Source organism: Carassius carassius, chromosome 10 (genome assembly GCF_963082965.1).
Source record: "Carassius carassius chromosome 10, fCarCar2.1, whole genome shotgun sequence".
Lineage (NCBI taxonomy): Eukaryota > Metazoa > Chordata > Actinopteri > Cypriniformes > Cyprinidae > Carassius > Carassius carassius.
The window spans coordinates 14,840,279-14,860,356 of record NC_081764.1 but is presented as its reverse complement, the minus strand read 5'-3'; the positions used below and the strand labels follow the sequence as shown (position 1 = coordinate 14,860,356).

General features: G+C 35.9%; 1 protein-coding gene across 10 annotated transcripts in view; it reads right to left on the bottom strand.

Moving 5' to 3' along the window:
* Positions 1-5,813: 5,813 nt before the first annotated feature.
* Positions 5,814-20,078, bottom strand: part of LOC132151847 (putative tyrosine-protein phosphatase auxilin) — a 29,942-nt gene continuing 15,677 nt past the window's right edge. For 4 of the 10 annotated variants that reach the window (XM_059560284.1, XM_059560285.1, XM_059560278.1 and 1 more), the window contains 15 exons: positions 19,084-19,206; positions 15,564-15,697; positions 14,732-14,926; positions 14,155-14,263; positions 13,913-13,992; positions 13,167-13,360; positions 12,134-12,160; positions 11,471-11,863; positions 10,644-10,793; positions 9,415-9,510; positions 8,304-8,453; positions 7,814-8,146; positions 7,095-7,243; positions 6,744-6,920; positions 5,814-6,506 (listed from right to left, as the gene is read on the bottom strand). In XM_059560284.1, coding sequence (XP_059416267.1) covers positions 6,405-6,506; positions 6,744-6,920; positions 7,095-7,243; positions 7,814-8,146; positions 8,304-8,453; positions 9,415-9,510; positions 10,644-10,793; positions 11,471-11,863; positions 12,134-12,160; positions 13,167-13,360; positions 13,913-13,992; positions 14,155-14,263; positions 14,732-14,926; positions 15,564-15,697; positions 19,084-19,206 — 2,412 coding nt within the window. In that variant the 3' untranslated portion in view covers positions 5,814-6,404. The remainder of the gene's footprint in view (positions 6,507-6,743; positions 6,921-7,094; positions 7,244-7,813; positions 8,147-8,303; positions 8,454-9,414; positions 9,511-10,643; positions 10,794-11,470; positions 11,864-12,133; positions 12,161-13,166; positions 13,361-13,912; positions 13,993-14,154; positions 14,264-14,731; positions 14,927-15,563; positions 15,698-19,083; positions 19,207-20,078) is intronic. The other 6 variants (XM_059560280.1, XM_059560279.1, XM_059560277.1 and 3 more) reach the window with 5 other exon arrangements.

Genomic DNA, 20,078 nt, shown 5'->3' with positions numbered 1-20,078 from the left:
AGTCTAATAATAATGTGTAAAAAAAAAGTGTGCTTAGCAGTTTATGACAACTAGATTAACCATTTTGCATTTAATGACTTATACGATGAACTAAAGACCCGATGTTTTGGGGGGTAAGACTATTGCACAGAAAACTATATAATACATTTTGAGCAACATGACATTAGCAACTAATAATGTAGGAAACTGCAGATAAATGTGCATAATCATTTGCATGGATGTACCAAAGCATTTGCAACTTGTTCAAAGAAATGAGAAACTGCTTTTTTGATGTGCACAAGTGACACAATGATGTGAGAATTGAACAGGTAGTTTTGAGAATTTCAATTCTGATCTGAGAAATGTACCAAAGTTACTGAGAAAAACTGTAACTAGTGGTCTGACCCCCAAAAAAATAAATAATAATAAACCCTTTACAATGTCATTGTGATATAGAAAAGGAAAAGAAATATGGGCACAAAGATGGAAATAAGTCCATTTTCAGAATGTGTAACTCTTGTGTTTTCCTCTGTCTATACAGTATAAACTTTCCAACTGAAGATTCATGAGATGAACCTTTGAGCTATTTAAGAGAAATGGTTTATCATTGGTTAACATCTACATTCTCTTCATTAGTAAAGATTCACTTGCATAATTCATGCCAAATTGACAAAAAGTGTAATAATAAAAATAAAAAGTGTGCTTGGCAGTTTATGATAACTAGATTAACTATTTTGCATTTAATGACTTATACGATGAACTAGAGACTAGATGTTTTGAGGGGTAAGACTTTTGCACAGAAAGTTATATAATAAATTTTGAGCAACATGACATTAGCAAATGTAGGAAACCACAGATAAATGTGCATAATCAATTGCATGAATGTACAAAAGCAATCGCAACTTGTTCAAAAGAAGGAGAAACTGGTTTTGTTGTGTGTATAAATGACTAGATGATGTAGAGGTTGTACAAATAGTTTTGAGAATTTCATTTCTAATTTGAGAAATGCACCAAAGTGACTGAGAAAAACTGTAACTTTCTAAACTTTTCCAACTTCACCTCTAGAACCACTGCTGTCAATCAAACTGTTTGTTAAATAATTGAGAATATGTAAGAAGAAGAAAAAAAACTACTTTTGCGTACTAGTCCAAAAAGTAGCTATAATGGCGGGGTGTCAAACTCAATTCCTGGAGGGCCAGAGCCCTGCAAGAGTTTTGTTCCAACACACATACCATGTAGTTTTCGAATAAGCCCGAAGGACTTATTAGTTGGATCAAGTGTGTTTAATTAGGGTTGAATCTAAACTCTGCAGGGCTCCGGTATAAGGGGGTCGTTTAGAAAAGGGATTGGCCAAATATACCCTATAAAATAAAGCCTCTAAATCCAAAACAAAAACTCAAAACTTCACAAAACTAATTAAGCACATGTGACAGTTGATAAATAAGCATGCAAAGATTTATGGTGATCATACCACAGATGGCGCTATAACAGTTAAAAAGGCAATATTAATGCTTAAAGTTACTATATTTATATTCTAAACATGCACTGGTCCAAATTCTCAAGCCGCTGAAATTTAACCCAAGAATAATTCATTAATTACACCAAATCATCAATGTGACTTATAGTCAAGCATGTGGTAATGATCAGACTACTGGCCTCCATTTCCAGAGATTTCCATCAGTCGGCTCTGCTATAATGTGATTGTAACTGCTATAATCGAACCCTCAGGCTTGGCAGAAAATCTGGACATTTTCCTGGAGGACGGCAGCTGGATCTGCACAAGACTGTCAAAACTTTCACAATATTTATTTAAGGTACTGTCAAATCGAAGGCCCCTGTTTGCCATCCTGACAGCTGACAGCTTTTGTCCTTTATTCATGTTTCGCTTGGATCTCAAATTAATTTTCCATTTTGCGCTAAGCACATTTTACTTTACTGTCTCTCATAAAGTTTTCTGGTCTGACTCATCTCTGGCCTTGTTAAAACTTCATCTACACGACCCACTGACGTGAATGAGTCTGCAATGCCAACTGAGAGGGCCGAACAAAAGGATATGAAAGAGTATACAGACAATTATACATACATATTCCTGTCCATGTACAGCTCCATATATTTAAATAGAATATCCATGCATATGAAGATGTCATTTTGATAAAGCAGGTGCGTTACAGTGCAGGTGCATGATAATGAAACTGCCATATTAGTTGTGAACAATGCAAACTGCCATGCTGTGCTCAATGATTGTGCTCAAACTAACAGACAACAGGGAATCAAATGCCCTTACTGACTCCATACACAAACAGAATTGCACTGAACTGGAAAAATCAGGCAATGAAATATTAGCAAACCATCTCTGCCATTATTTGCACCATTTATTTTAGCAGGAAACAGAGTTAGAGTTTGATAAGCTCATGCTGTTCACAGAATGAATTACAGTGACTCTGAAATCTAACGAAGCAGTTGGAAATGTAAGAAAGAAATTCATATAAGTTTGCAAGTTTGAACAACATAAGAATAAGCTAATTTTGTTTTGGAGATTGGCAATGCAATATGATGAATGTTCAAGCTAAATATTTCTTGTTATGTCTATAAAAAAGCCTGGTAAGATATTTTACCTGGACAAGTACCAAAAGATCTGGAAAAATGTTAGAGAAGTCAATAAGAAAACTTTTTATTTTCTTTTTCTTTTTTTTTCTGGGGTATAATGGATTGGTAATATCTTACCAGAATACAGTAGATTCCATCTATGTTCCTCAAGTGCTGAGAGAAGCAAAGGACAGATGCACTCTATAAAGATTAACAAAGTGGAGACATAAAGTGTTCTTGAGCTGCAGATTGTGAATGGAGAAGAAATTTCACCCCATTACAGTCACTTACAAGAGGATGATTCAGAGTTCCCTTGTTTTAAGGACCAGTGATTACACAAGAGCTTCTTTGTTATGGACCCTCAGTGGAGAAATGACTCCAGTTCTTAACATAATGACCCAGTTCATTCACTATTATGATCTAGGTCTAAATGATGAAAAAATGAAAAAAGATGAAAAAAAAAACACTCTTGTTATATTCTGTCTGAAATTACAAGACAAAATCCCTGACTGTAACAACAGACGTAGTGAAGACTGTATTAATGTACTTCATTATGCCGTGCAGTTATATCCATAACACCCTGGAGTGCTTTAATGTCACATAAACAAACTGAATGCCCTGCAGTAACAGCAATTGCTTAGTGTTTCAAAACCATTAAAACTTAAAATTTTTATTTTATTTTTCAATTGTTCCAAATCCAAGGACTATCATTTAAATGTGACGCATATAGTTTTTGATCTTTGAGTTTTAGTAATGTAAATGTAATTAAAAATGATGAGAAAAGCTTTAAAAAGAACAGTGGGATATACAGTTATATTTTTCTTTTTCTATTCTATTCTATTTAAAATAAACTCACCCTGGTGCCATGTGTGCAAACGTGCTAATGTTTCAGTCTCTCCCTTGTTGCCAAAAAGGTGAAGCACATGGCAAATAAATGTGAATTTTATTGGTTAAAGATGGTGTCCTATCACATTACTAAAAAATAATTTTATTGGTTGAAAATTATTATTGTTTTTAATGCATGTAGTTGAAAGAAGATGATCACAGGATTGCTGCCATCTTGTGGGCTCTACGTCTAATCACAGCTGAGGGGATTCCTAAAGGTCAAAGGTCAGTCTGCCACAGCACTGATAAAATCTCACCAGAGCAATCTGTGTTAAAGATTAGCGTTAAAGAGGGTCAAGCAAAGATTTAATCTTGACTCCCTTTTTCTTTCTCTCGGCAAAGTCACATATGTTCCCTATCGAAATTTGCTGATGATCATCTTTTTGCTTTTTCTGTTTCATCTTTCCCCTCACTCTCAACACAACAAATTTTAATGCTCAAAAACCCCCACATTCCAAAGATGTGGGCAGATTAGGCGAGATGAATCAGCCAATGAAGGGAGATCTGATGACTCAGCAGGAATAGTCAGGCCTTTCATTACATTCTTTACTGCTAATGTGTTGCGCTATAAACTTTTAGGTGTTCAGTAACATGCATCATTCCTCACCGGCTTTTAACAAAAGTGTTAACATTAAAATTAAAGTAAAAACTGAAAATAAATTACATGATATTAACACTGGGAATGACATGAAATTTCATTTTTGGATGAATAATCATTTCAACACCCCTGTACTTTCAATACAAACAAAAGATTTTACTTTTCAAATGTCACTTAAAATAAATCACACTAACATCTTTTGTTTCCCATTTATTTGTGCAATGCACATCATCGTATGTACAGCTCCATATGGAGAACAGGAACAGAAAAAAGGACACAGAAAACAAATTCATGTCACAGTTATACTGATACAGCAAACAAACACAGAGCTGTATCAAAACCGTATCTCTTCCTTACAGAGAACAACATTACTGAACACCACACACTCACTACTGTATACAGAGGTTAGCTTCCGCACATTATGATATCCTAAGATCGAAGATAAACGGCTCAGTCAACAAGACAGGGGTGGAAAAGTTGCATCCTAGATACAGGGAACCTTTCTTTTGCTCAGCTCTCGCTAATCTGTTGTCTTTGTCCATTGGTAACAGCTAAACGTATGAGATAGAGAAAACCGTTTTGATACAGTTAAAGCTTCAGTATTTCACTGCATGATTGCGAAAAGAGGAAGGCAAAGCATGAACAAGCAAGTACTGCAAGTTACAACACAAGTGTGTTCTGGATTTAAATAATGCCATTCAACTGCAAATATACTGAGAAGAGAAAGGGCAGATTTAGTGGCTGTAGACTCTAGAAGCTTCCTTTGTACCACGTGCCACTTACAGTCAAACATGCAGTACATTATGAGGATACGGATAACGATACTGGATTTTAAAGACATATCCACTTATGTTTTGCATAATGGCCTTCATGATTTCATGTCAAAATATTAACGGTCCACTCTGAATGATATGTTCAGTCGGTTTAAAAGACACCTATGGTAATAAAACAACAGGTTTTGATCACTATCCATCCATCACATTCCTCAGTCAAAAGATGTTTCAGTAGCAAGCATGAACGCAGTTGAATTGTATGCTAAGCAAAACGTTCCTTTTAAATTTCCTGATAACCGTTAAGTAATTAAAAAAATGTACTAAGGGGCCGTTCACACAAAGTCTGTTTTTCCATTCCAATACGCTACTTTTTAATGCGCTATGTTCTCATTTTTTGCAGCTTCACGCACACAAAATGTTTTTCAAAGCAAAAACTGGCCCCTAAGAAGTTTAACTAGTTCTTTAGGGCACCATTAACCAGTTAAAGACATTAAGTTAACATAACCGTCAACTTTCAGCTCTGAATAAGCTATGTCACTTTGAGGTACCTGCAAGACTACTTTTTCTATAGAATAACTAGATGAATAAACAATTTCCTTTGACTTATGTTGTAAACAGTATGTTATTATAGTGCAACATATAAAAACAGATCAATATTCAGTAGAAAACAACATAAGAATAAACTGCTAGTTAAATCAACTGCATTTCACAGATCAAGTTTGTAAAAACCTTCCATTTCCTCTGCAGTCTCTTATACTTATTGTGCTTCTGCCCCGCAGGATCACGTCATTTAGCTTCTGAAATAAGTTTTATTCGTTTTTGCTGGAGTGTTCTTTTTTGACTGAACTAAAACCAGAGTCGTAGCTCACTGTACCCAGAACCACTTTTATTTTCACACATTTCATAGTTGTCTTGCAAAGCCAACAGATAAATAAAGACCCCTCGCACAGATAAGTGTTCGTGAGCAGGTGCGCTGGACACAATGGAAGAAATTGATAAGGTCCTGAATACTGCTGTAGCATGCAAAACTTTATTAAATAACAGCCGACAAAGGTTATTGACAAAGTTATTTAATAAAGTTCTGCAAGCCAAAGCAGTGTGAGGTTTGTCTTGCAGAATTCCGGTGTGTCTAAAAAATAGTTTTTTCATTCGTTGTAGATGTTTCCTCAGCACTAAACCCGTTTCATTTAAGTCAAAACTCACCTGAAAGCTCCTGAATAAATTCTTCGATGACCTGGTTGACTGCTAATGTTCACAGAAATATTTCACAGCCGTTTAACGACAAAGTCTGATCTCTGTTATGATGGTGAGTTTATAAATCAAAGCGGAATGCTACTTTTTCCAACAGCAGTCTTCTCAAACAGCAGTTATGTTGGTCTAGTGCATGATGGAACCTGACACATGGATCGATAGAGAGATACACACAACTATACTGTAGATGTAAGCTCTGATGTCTCTATGAAGCAGGGTCCTGGAGGTGGGAGAGATAACTTAAGTTAAGGAGCGTCTTAAGATGTGGTGGGCTGCAGGGTGTCTAATCGGGGCAGGAACTGCTGACTGGTTCTGATCACATACAGTAAGTCTTAGTACAGTGCTTTCTGTCCTTGGCTATCAAATTCTGACCAGGCATCGTTTAGTTCCATAAAAATCATCTTGGCATATTGTTCGTAGGGCTTTCCTGTAGCCTGCAGATGAGAAGAGAGAGAAGACTGATACATTTTGTCTTTAAGATGCCTGAACTAGATATTTTTAAAGTACGTACTGTATATCATATATAATCCCTGAGCAATGCAGCCTTGGTGATCATAAGAGACTTTCAAAAACATGAACAATTCTTAGAGATCCCAAACCTTTGAAAAGGAGTGTATTGTGCTTTTAAGGCTTCATAATTTCTCTTGACACTGAACAAGTGCGTCTCTCACCTTGTCAGGGTGCACTACCAGCACAGCTTTGCGGTAGACCTTCTTCACTTGCTCTGGTGTGACAAGGTCAGCCATGCCTACAGGTTTCCAGCGCGTCTCCCCTTCCCAAAGCACCGTGTGCATGGTGGACAGCAGTGCTCTGATGTTCCTCTCCTTCCCCTCAATCCAGTCCAGGATCTGCCACAAATAACAACATTATATTCAAACATGATGCAATTCACACTTGAACAAAGTCTTTAAAAAGAGGAAGATGAAACATAAATGCTGTTTATCACAAAATAAACAGCATTTATAAAACAAGCGACTGTGCATCAGAATCAATATTCCAGTCAGCCTTATAATATTTTTCACCTTGATTTTCTCTGGGTCCATTTCTTTTGCCATCTCCTCTTTTCTCATTTCTGCTATGGTTTTTGGCCCTTTTTTCTCCTTAGTGCCAGCAAAGCCCTGGCCTGAGAGTAGGTCATCAAAGTTAGCGTTCGAAACCTTTGGTCTGGTTCCTGGAAGAATAAGGAAACAATTAATAAAGTCTGAATTGTTGTTTATAATATTATTTGTTGTAGTAGTAATGAAAACCTAAAGAAAATATTGAGGCATACACAATCTCGTTATGACTGATCAATATTAGTGATCTTAAGTATTAGCTTATAATAGATACATAATTGCATGTGCTTGTTATTTCCTTTAATTTAATTCATTTAATTTTAATTAGATGTTTTTAAAATTAATATACATTTACGTTTATTCATTAATCAGATGGTTTTATCCAAAGCGACTTGCAAATGTTAAATTGAAAATGTTTATTGTTTAATTTTAATTTGAAAAAAAAAAAAAAAAACTTAAAAAAAATTATCACTATTAAATGTCATCTTTAGCCAGCCTCAAAAACATTTGATCTTTCATATTATACATTATATATGCATGTTGTGATGCCTAAATTCACTTGTAGCTTTTAAAACAACTTATTTTAGTTTAGCTTTATATATACTGGCATATAATAACGGAGCATAACACATACGCATAAACACAACTTCATAAGACTGGACCAGATTCTATGTCTAGCTACTCACCCATATTAGGCTGTGCTTTTGCCCCAGTGGCTCCTGGCGAAGCTCCACCCATGCTGGAGAAGCTGACGTTGTAGTTGGGTCTGTTCTGTGGTGAAGAGTGAGGCATAGAGGGTCCCGGTGCTTTAGATGGTGTCTGGTGCTGTGCACCCTGGGTCTGCGTCTGCCATTGAGCCCCCCCTCCAGGCTGCCATGAGGGGAAGCCCGTGCTGGGATGCCAGCCTCCAGAGGAAGTGTGCTGGGGAGAGGGGGCGGGACGCTGGGGGGAGCCCATGGGTGGAAATGCTCCTCCGGCACCAGTAGGTGTGGTTGGCTTGCTAGAGAATCCTGAACCACCTTGGAATGACCACACATATATTAAATGGTGAATTCATGATGAATGTAGTAAAATAAGTTTTTTTATTTTGTTACCAACATTCTTCAAAATATCTTCTTTTGTGTTCAACAGAAGAAAGAAATTCATGAGGCTCAAAAACTTTTTTTTCTCATTTACCTCCTCCCAGACCAGCTCCTAGGTTACCAAGATCAGCAAAAGGGTCCAAAGTGTTGGGTTTGGCCTGGTGGGTGGGAGTACCATGAACTGAGCTGGTTGGGCTAGTGCTGGCAGACTTACTTCCCATCGCAAAACCTCCACCTGGTATGACTAATCAAGATTTATAATTTAGTACCCTGAAGTGAGATCATTTAAAATAAAACTAAATATTACAAATGTAAGTTATCTGGTTTTCTGCACATTGTGAATTATGCTTCCGTCACCGGGGTATAAGTCTTAAGTCACTGGGGTATATTTTTAGCAATAGACAAAAAAAAAAAAAAATGTAAGGGGTCAAAGGTATAGATTTTTCTTTTATGCCAATAATCATTAGGATATTAAGTAAAGATCATGTTCCATGAAGATATTTTGTAAATATCCTAGTTTATATATGAAAACAAAAATTTTGATTAGTAATATGCATTGCTTTAAAGGCGATTTTCTCAGTATTTAGATTTTTTTGCACCCTCAGATTCCAGATTTTCAAATAGTTGTATCTCAAGCCAGCAAACCATACATCAATGGAAAGCTTCTTTATTCAGCTATCATATGATGTATAAATCTCAAATTCGAAAAATTTACACTTAAGACTGCCAGGGTCAAACACACACACATACACACACACACACACACACACACACACACACACACACACACATATATATATATATATATATATATATATATATATATATATATATATGTGTGTGTGTGTGTGTGTGTGTGTGTGTGTGTGTGTGTGTGTGTGTGTGTGTGTGTGTGTGTGTGTGTGTGTGTGTGTGAAATGAATAATTTATCATTCATTTGTTTGGGCCAGTGAAAGTATTGAATATCGATACTGTGCATGTACACATTTACTTTACTGGCTATTAAGAATAATTATAAGTATCCAGCTCTATTGATTTAAAGTCAGCCATGTAATGTTTCTCAAGACATGAACTTTTATGAACTATATGAGCTCATCTCAGCAGTCCAGATGGCAGGTCAGAAGTGAGTCATTTTGTTTTTAAGTGTAATTTCAGAGCAGGCCACCAGGAGTCCCTATGACACATCTTGTGTTTCTAACACTTACCTGCAGGTGCTGGTTTGTTCCATTCCCATGCTCCTGTAGAGCCCTGTAGCTGGATGTTGACAGTGGGAGTAGTGGGCGGCACAGGTGAACTACGACCTATGAAGGGAACATACTTGTCTTGATGGCTCTCCTTTTATCATTTACATATTCAGTTTAAGACAAAATACTGAAAATTAGACAGGTAATAAATGTAAAAGGCATTCTACCATATAACAACCACAGCAAAATGACAACATAGACTAAGAAATTACTGCAATTTTATACAAAGTAATTAAATAAAGTAAAATAATTTACACTATCGCTGATTGGTTGGTGATGGCACCATAATAACTTTCACTAGTGACTGTAACATGATGTGAAATGCAGTCTGTCAGTGGTAAAGCATCTAATATAAATAATGAGTACTCTAATTGGTAGCTGAAATGAAAATATGATAATTATAATGCTGTAGCTAAAAAAAAGACAAACTACACATTTTCCTTTTGTGTTTTCAAGCTAAAAGCGTATCTTACTAGCTTAGCATAGGGCTAACTGGTTAATAAAGCTCTTTTGTTTTTTAGTTAAAAGGATATTATGACAATGTGCTACATTTTTTAAACAGGCAATGAGGAAAAGGGGTGGGATTTCTCTCATATTTCTCTCAATCTCTCAAGGCAGAGAATAACAGAATAGTAGCAATCTGAAGATTTTGGCATCATGCAGTGCTACTTTCCAGCTCTGTCGCATTCTTTGAAAAACAAAATACTCAAATAAATATCAAGCTCTTTATGTTACAGTAATGCAACCAGATAAGATGTTTTAAAGCATATGGCACTGGTAAGTCTTTAAAATTCACATGCTGTTTTTCCATACATGCAAACTACCACTGCATCCAACAAACAGACTGTATACAATATATGTATTCCATATTGATGTTAATCTGCTTTGCATATTCCCAGATACATAAAACAGGGTTTCAGTTGTCCTTCACAGAGCACATGCAGATATCGACCACACGCGTTGTACTTAAAATAAATAATCAAACTCGAGGCCCAATATTAATTCCACTTTCTCCAAAACATCAAACATTAAATGTTAAATATGACATTTACTACAGAGCTGTTTTATAGAGATACATTTGCAAGGCTATTTTGCTAATCATAGGATTTAACACAAAAGAGCTTTGCTGGTTGTTATGGTGATGTTGCCCACACACTGACAGCACTGAGAGGCAAAGGCACATGCCTTACCCATGCCCATGTTCGGCATTGTAGGAGACGGAGATCGTGCAGCATGCAGGAAGGGGTCTGGCTGCCCCATATTACCTGGACCCAGGAAAGCCCCCATGAAGTCCTGCGGCTTAGGGGCGGGAGCGGGCCCAGACCCAAACGGGTTGAAAGCTGATGAATTAAAAAAAGGACTTTTGCTGAAATTGGTTAAAACAAGTTCAAAGCTGTTGGAAAACAGACAATAAAATTGTATATTATTGTTATATGCTTATGGTAATTGTAAATATCCTATAGTTAGTAATAGTATAGTTAATTGAATGCACTCTCTGATGTTCAGCATGTTTTTAAATATATATTTATAATATTACTAACATTACTAACATTAAATCTTTTAATCTATACTTTTTTAATATATCTAAAAAAAAAATATTGAATCGAAATTTTTGAATGGTAGTGTAAACATTACTGATGAAAAAACAGTTTATTATTGGCATTTATGACTATTAATAACAACAACATAATAATAAAATAATAGTAAAAATACTAATAATATAATTATAGTATTAGTAGTACAGTAGTAGTAAAGTAATAATATTTATAAATAATCATATTAATAAAGCAACTTTTAGTTGAATTTGGATGTTTTATAAAAGCAATTTACCACGATACAGCAGTTTTTAACAAATTTTCTTGATATCTTGATGTTGAATGGATCCCACTCAAAAGAATAATTCAGATTTCTCACTATACCAAGATGCTGCTCCACTTCACTGACTCCTGACTCTCAGCTCAATTAGTTCAACTGTCAGTTTTTGTTGAAAAACCAAACAAACATAAAACATACTTACTGTCTCCAGATCGAGGTGATGGACCGGGTGAGGAGGAGGTTGCTGATCTCTGCGGGGTGGACTGCGCAGAAGTGGGGCCGCTGGCTGGCTGTGGTGTGGGAGGAGCTCCAAACAGGTCCCCCAGCAAGTATGTGGTGGAGCTGGTGGTCGGAGGTTGTGGGGAGGATGGAGGAAGCGTAGCTGCATCACCATCCAGCCCCAGCAGATCTACTTCCTCAGCTGCTTGAGGAGGGGACGCTGCAGGATGGGCCTCTGGTTTCTTAGCTGCTTTTGATTTCTCATTGCTCGTGTTACTCTGCTGACTAGAAAGGGAGAGCATTTCATCATCTGACGGTTCGCTCTCCTCATTAGGGCCCACTCTGCCTCCGCAACTCCCATGGCCCTGTGCGGGATCTAAAGGACAGACCGGAGAAATGGTTAGATCTAAAAAAATAACATCAAATTATGTTGGGAACAACATCAACATCAATAATTATTTGTAATGTTTTTCGAAGACAACCGACAGCTTAATGTGAGAAACATAACAACATTGTACCTCTCAAATTCATTGTGACTAGTTTTTAGCTACTCATCAAATAATTCGCTAAATTCAATAGTCAACTACAGATCTATCAATCAGCTATTTTCTGTTGACTCTCACAAGCCTCCTACACTACATCTTACCTTCCAAGTCCAAGCCCTCCATTTCATCTTTTCAGCAGAGAATAAAGTACATTAAATAGAAGATGTTTAGTTTAATGGGGCACAGACATTGACACAATGCCAGCGAGTTGTAAACACGATGGATTTCTTCTTTCGTGAAGGAGTTTGGCGTCACGGAATCTTTGTATCCAGGCAGAATGTTAAAGAACGCGACGTGTCCACCGGAAATCCTGTATAATTTAACCAATCCGACGACTTCGAAATTCCTGAAATCTTACCACTTTTGTGTGCCGTATGCGTCTGACGTTTAGCCAATAGTCCGTGGATGTGAAGTATGAGGTTGAGACTATTGAGGGACAAACTACTGAGCTCTTAATGGTGACCAAACTCCTCAAGGCCATTTTGTCACCCTTTGCCGATTTAGTTTTTTTTTTAAATTAATACTTTTATCCAAATGATAAAATAACTGCTGTTTTCAATGTTGCTAATATTAGGAAATATTTCTTGAGGACTTGAGCATATTAGAATGATTTCTGAAGGATCATGTGACACTGAAGACTGGAGTAAAACAGGATTAAATTACATTTTAAAATATAAAATATATAACATATCATTATTTTAAATAGTAATAAGTGTTCAAATTATTACTATTTTTACTGTTTTTATGATTAAAAATGCAGTCATGTAATCTTAAGAAACTTTATACTATTTATGATATTCAAAATACACCTTGATATTTATGTATTTGCTGAAATAGGTCAAAGAATTGTGATTTCTTTTTTTCAATTAAACATTTATGCATTTGCTGAAATACGTTAAAAGGGTGGGGTTTTTTTTTCAATTAAACACTACATGTTTTACAGTTCTCATACTTCTGAGTTGATGGATACAAAAGTCTCATAACATGGCAGTCAGAAAAATAAATGGCCAAAAATCATCCAAAATGCTGCTTTAACTTTATATTCAGCAAAAATACTGACTATAATATTGCCCAATTTTTTTGTGTTGTATAGACCATTAAATGGCATAGTAATATACAGGATTTATGTTTTACCTGCAATAGCAAGTGCATCCTGGTGTTCCTGATGACAGGAGAAAAGCACGCTGGGGCTCAGGTCTTTGGTGGGGAGCTGCTCCCACGGTGGGGTGAGATCTTTCTGTTTCTCTGTACTTTCAACCTCAATGTCTAACAACACATGAAACAGCTGAGGGTATTTTTCTGGAGAATCACATGCATCCAACTCCATCCTGGATAAACACACACAGACTTAAGTGCAGAGCTACAAACAGTTAAACAACATTTCCATCAACTTTTTTTTTCAACTTCAAATATATATTTTTTATATTTTGAGTGTAAATTTCTATGAAAGTATAAGGGAAAGTTTATATGATGGGGTGCTATACTGATCACGCAATACTCATCATTTTTAAAAATTTTACTCAAAATCATTTTTAATCATCTTTTAGCAGTGTATGTTCTGTGGTGTGACAAATCTATAATAAAAGCACAAATATTCCATGTTGTATAAATTAATAATGTCATAAGACTGCATGCAGAATAATAATAATAATAAAAATAAATTTTTTTACCCCCCCAATCAGATGTGCTAACCACATGATAAAGCAGCAAGAAATCTTTTTCATGGAAATCAGAGTTATTGTCCTAACAAGCTTTGATCCTAAAAGGCAAAGGATGACTAGACATTATGTGGAGCAGGATTTAGCACTAATTTGAAAGCTAGATTAACTGCTTCAGACTACAATGTCATGATAATGAAATATGTGAATAAAAACACTTACTTCAGAAACTTTAAGACAGTGGTGCCTGGGCCGATGAAACCAGTATGGAACTGAATCTGGAATATCTGGGTGTTTGTTACCTGCGAACACACCTGACATTATACACTGCCAAGATGTTGCAACCTTTCAGTCACTAACAACTAGCAAGAACAAAAAGCCTACAAGTTCTGACTCATCTATCGTTTTCTTCTCTGCTGCAGCTTTAAATTAAAAAGGGTTAAATTTAGTTATTAGTCTCATACCTTGGCCTGTAGTGCATGGGAACGCATGTGATAGACTGAAATCACCACGTCTCCTTGGGCACTCACTCCCACAGGAAAGACCACTTTGCCCTCTTGAACTCTGTGTTCCCTTTAGAGCAACAAACATGAAGAGACACTTCACTAGTACACAAAAAATATGATCATTTTTAAGTGCTACATAAACCATATTTTACGCAATTCTTAAATGCCTTATAAAATACAATAAAATATATAATGGAAGTAAATAATTTCATATTAATCTGCCATTATGTGTATTTTTTAATAATACATTTCATTTTTCTGTATGAATTATAAATAAATGTATTCAGCATACAAACAACACATGGGGTTTTTGAAACATTTCAACAACATTAGATGATATTAATTATTAATCTTTGAAATAACTTATATATATTAAATTAATTTAAATTTTATGGACCATATGGTGGAATTTTTTTTTTTTTTTTTAAATGGATCCAGATGACTAGATGCTTATTTAATGTTATCATGTTTAGTTTGCTTTGTAATGATCTGTTGGGTGACTATGTTGACTGTGTCTGTATATAGACATGCTTACCTCATTTTCTCGTACTCCTGAGCTGTAGAAAATATCTTGGTCTCACCAATAAGTACGTCACAAAATGGCCGACAGCCACTGCGCTGTTTGTTGAAGCAAGGAACAGGACTCATTGTGACGGATTTGATGACTAGCGGTTTGGAGTGTGGTATGGTTGGCTTCTCTGAGACTAAACTGCATACATAACTTATGTACCTAAATAAATAAACACACATAAACAAGACTGTCAGTGGTTTTGGAAAAATACCTTGTGTAGGACATACTGTTACTTGTCTGTTAGTTTTCCTTTGACCTAGTTTTCCTGAAGCTGTCTTATGTCATTCTATTTACCTGTGTTCCATTAATTTAATCATTAGTCATTCGATTGCTTTGGTATTTATACTCTGTGCTTCGTTCAGTTCCTTTCCGGTTATTTCATCGGTTATTTCAGTAAGCCCTGGTAGGACAATCTTATGGGTAGGATGAAATGTCAGGACATCGGTTATTTGTATTGTTATGCTTACATTTGTGTTTGTGCTATGCCTGCCTTGTTTGCTCCTTGGATTTATAATTAAAAGAATTTTGTGGAATTCTCTCCTTCGTTTGTGTGCTCTTTACAGCACTACTACGTGACATACGTTTTGATGAATAACAACATTTTATTCTTTGTTTACAACTGACAGGAAAATAAATGGACATTTCGAGACAAAGGTACTGTATGCCAAACATGCACAAAGTGATAAATTTTATTTGTTCATAATTTACTGTAGTATTATTGTTGAGTATTTATATCATTCAGTCATTTTTTTTTCATAGCTACATTTTCAGAGCAATCTGATGGGTTGTACTGTACCTCCTATGGGAGGACCACAGGCCAGATCCAGGCCTCTTGGCGCTGAGAAGCTGCATGGCTGGCACCGGGTTGGCGAAAAGGTGGCAGAAACAGAACATGGCACAGACCAGCACGCCTGAAGGAGCTCTGCCATCCTGAAAGAGCAAACAAGTGTTAGGACAGGTTTGGATACAGATTTATCATATCATATCATATCATATAATATTATATCAGGGGTTCTCAACTCTGGCCCTCAAGAGCCATTATATTATATTATATAATATTATTAAAGTTACAGTAATTTATACTGTCAGCATCTTTTGTGATGTGTGTGTGTGTGTGTGTGTGTGTGCATCTCTCTCTTTAAATTTAAATTTTCACTTTAAGTATTACATAAAAGACAAGTAATGACATGAAAACTAAATATAAAGTGAAGTGTAACAATAAACAATGTGAGTGTGTGAGTGTATGTCCGTATATATATATATATATATATATATATATATATATAATGCGTTATTATCGTGTTATGCATTAATTGATTATCACCGACAATTATTTTATCATGTGTTAACACAGTTTTTTATTATTATTAATAAATTATGAATATCATGAATTGCTTACTGGCGGGGATGCTCCTGATCAAATTATTTAGGCTAAGCATCAACATTCACAAACCACGGTCCACTGTTATTTTTAACAGAAAAGAATACAACGAGCTCGTAATCATGACTTTTTTAGTTGGAAATAGCAAGTTTCCAATAGCACGTGAAGACAGCAGAGAAGCGCTCTCACTCAACACAGTGGAATGAATAATTTTGTTAACTTGGTGGTTTATTATTTTGAGTTGTATGGAACATAGTAACCCACGTCCCCATGTCCCTCTCACAATATATTGCTGTACAGATCTATCGCTTTTTGCCGATCAGAAATATTCATGCAATCATGCAGCATGCATCAGAAGATCTACATCCCAGCGCTTTTCCAACCGAGCCAGGGACATTTACATTTAGTCATTTTACAGACGCTTTTATCCAAAGCGAATTACACTTGGGGGATACATAAAGCGATTCTTCTCAAAGAGGTAAACAGACACCAAAAGTGCTTGTAATACCAAGTTTTAGATATTGTTCAAATAAGTACAAGCTAGAAAGAGAAGGAATAAATGGACTGCTAAATGGAACGATCACATTAGTCAAACGAACCAGGCTTTGGGGGTTAAAATTGCCTAGTGTGAGCACACCCAAATTATTCTCCCACATCCTGAACACATGAGTCTCTACCTATCCATCAAGTGCTGTCCCGCACCGCGCTCTGCTGCGATGAGTCCCACAATCGTGCAGGTCTCTAATAGGAAGATGCCTGTTATAACTTGTTTTTCTATAACAAACTATAAAATATTTTCTATAAAAACGTTAATGTCCTTGCGGTGATAAATGGCTTGTTTTATATTTAATTTAATTACATTAATGTTATAAGTTGAGATATAGGCTACAATAAATAGTGTTTGCAAACCAAATGTCATTACACTTACAGTAGGCCTACTTTTAAATGAAAAAAAGTGCATAATACATATGGTTGGGTATTGATTGGGTTTTATCCGATACCGGTGCCATTTCAATACTTTTAAAACAGTACTGGTGCCTAAATGGTGCCTGAAGCAATGCTTCTTTAAAAATAAATAAATAAATAAATAAATAAAGCCTAAAAAGGATAACATTGTAGAACATTAAAAAGATTTAAAATAAATCCATAGCTTTCACACGCTCCTTGGATGCTCTCATTTCCTAAGTTGTGCTTCCCTTACTCTAAGGCTAATAAATGTATTTCATGATCTGAGTCATTATTTGATACAAAACCACACATAATGTTTGTACTGTATCTCTGTCAGTCACTCTGATATTTAGTTAAAATGAGTGCTGTCTGCCACTATCTTTAATCAGTTCTGTGTATGACTGCATGGTCATGCTTTATAAATTAGTAACAATGTCATTTGTAAAGTACAGTCTTAGTTACATTATTATTTTCACCCCAAAAAAGGGTTCTAAGCCAGTTATTTCTATCTTTTGCTGTAGTATGACAGTAGGAAATATCAGTTTACATTTCCAAATATTAATTTTAATAATAATCTAGTGAGATTGTTGAATGCACAAGCAGTCTGACAACAAACTGCCTAAGACTAAGACTTTTCACAGTAGTGTATGTATAAAGTATGTAAAATTAGATGAAGTATATTTAAACAAGTGTAATTAAAGAATGCGTTTGTAACAAAGTACAAACTTCATAATTACGGGAAGAAGGAGGCAGGAACCGGCGAACATTCAAATCAAACTTTTAATACCAAAATAAACACAAAACAGGGCGACAGCCCTTCGCGGACGACTGTCGCGCACAAACAAAACCAAACACAAAATAAAACCCAGGCATGGTTCTCTCTCATCCTTCACCGTCGTCGCTCCTCTTTTGTATCCTTCCGATCTCTTCCTTGGGGCTCGAGACCGGTGAGTGGGGCAGGTGTCGCTCATTTCCCAATCACTCCACCGGCCTCGCTCCATTCCCACAGCTCTCTGCCCCGACCCACTCGTCACAGCGTTCATATGTGATAAGTGCTCGATTGTCACTGGAGGAAACAGCTGTGGTGTGATGAGCGCTGAACGGAGCGAAAACTTTACAGTAGATGGGAAACTGTAATGACAAAGAACTGCACAGATACAGATATTCTAACAATCTGTCGATAAACACACCGTGTGTCCTCTGTTTCTGTTTGAGTCCACTCGCGCTGCTCCACAGCGGTCTGTGGATTAAAGAGCGTGCTGAAAGACGTGGAGGAGACCGGTCTGCCGCCATTTTCATGTGAAATTTAAAGGAACTGACTCTGAGGCGATCGCGAATTTGTGTACAGTTTATGGAGCTAATCACTATAGCTCCGCTAAACAAGCCTAGCAATGCCCATGCTTCTTGTGTACATTCCGGAGAACCGGGACAAATATTTCAACTGATTGCTCAGACATTTAAGAGGCACTGAAATCTGCGTATTGGCACCATATTGGCACCGGGTTTCGGTACCCAAACCTATATGCATTATTAGTTTTGTGCATAACAATGCGATTAATTGTGACTAATCGCAGACAATAATGCGATGAATCGCGATTTAAAAAAAAAAAAAAATTGTTGCCCAGCACTAATATATATATATATATATATATATATATATATATATATATATATATATATATATATATATATATATATATAAAGTAAATTAAAGACTTTTAATTAAAGGTAGCTGTTAATGATGAATAGTGTGTAACAAAGCTGCCTAGAATTTTTTTTTGTGTGTGTGTGAGCTAATTTCTATCTCAGAAATGTATATTTTTGCAAGGGTTTAAGTCATATTTAGCCTTAAAAAAAGCCTTTTTGGTCAGTGTGAAAAGAACCTGACTCAAATGTAGAAAATGAATCTGGTTTAACACAGTCATAGTTGTTTAATGCTGAGTAACCACAACAGACAACAGACATGAACACCAGGAGATCTTCTTACCGAACAGGTGATCACACACACATTCTTGGGGTTTTGCTTAAGCCAGTTGTACATATTCTTACACACAGCAAATAGATTGTGAAGACTCGGGGCCTGCCTGGAAGGCCAGTTGCATTCAGAAACCTACAGAGAAATGAGACAAAGAATTACTGTCACTGATAGGAAGATGTGTGAGAGAAATAGGAAATAGGTAAAACTGAATATGAGAGAAATACTAAAAGAATAAAGAGTTGGATAATCATGAATAAAATACATCCAAAAGAATATTTATGTACATTATGAAACAGCAGCATGTCAAAAAACAACAACAAAACAGATCCTACAACAACAAGGGATTTCAGTAAGAATGAAACTTCAAAAGTCATTATATATCAAATATATTATATTTAAGCCAAACCTTCAAAATAAATAACATATAAATGTTGCTCCCCTTTTGTCATTGAAATGAGAATATAATCATGTGATCCTAAAATGAACTAAGATATCCTTTATAACTACAGCAGCAAATAAGCCATGCAGCCAAATAGCTGGAAATAATTGAGTCATGCAGTTAATCTTGGGAGTTATTTAATTAAATGGCAAAAGCACTGTTTAATATTTAATTAAATAACGCAAGAGGAGTCATCTTAGCCACCAGTATCATTCTGGACAAAAATGAACATCGTAGAACAAGAATTCCACATGACACCATTGTTTCCCCAAACATTTTTGTACACCAGGGCCCCATCAATAAGGCTCAAGTTCCCCTTCATTTACACAGAACCAGAAATGTGTTCCTTTTTAACTCATAGTTAGTATCCCTTAGCAATCACACTTTATTTTAAGGTCCAATTCTCGCCATTAAAAAACCATTAACTACGACTTATGCCTTAGTAAACTCCTAATTTGCTGCTTACTAATAGTTAGGAAGGTAGTTGTTAAGTTTAGGGTATTGGGTAGGACTATTGGGTAGAATATGGTCAAACAAAAAATTAAATTATAGTCACTAATAAACA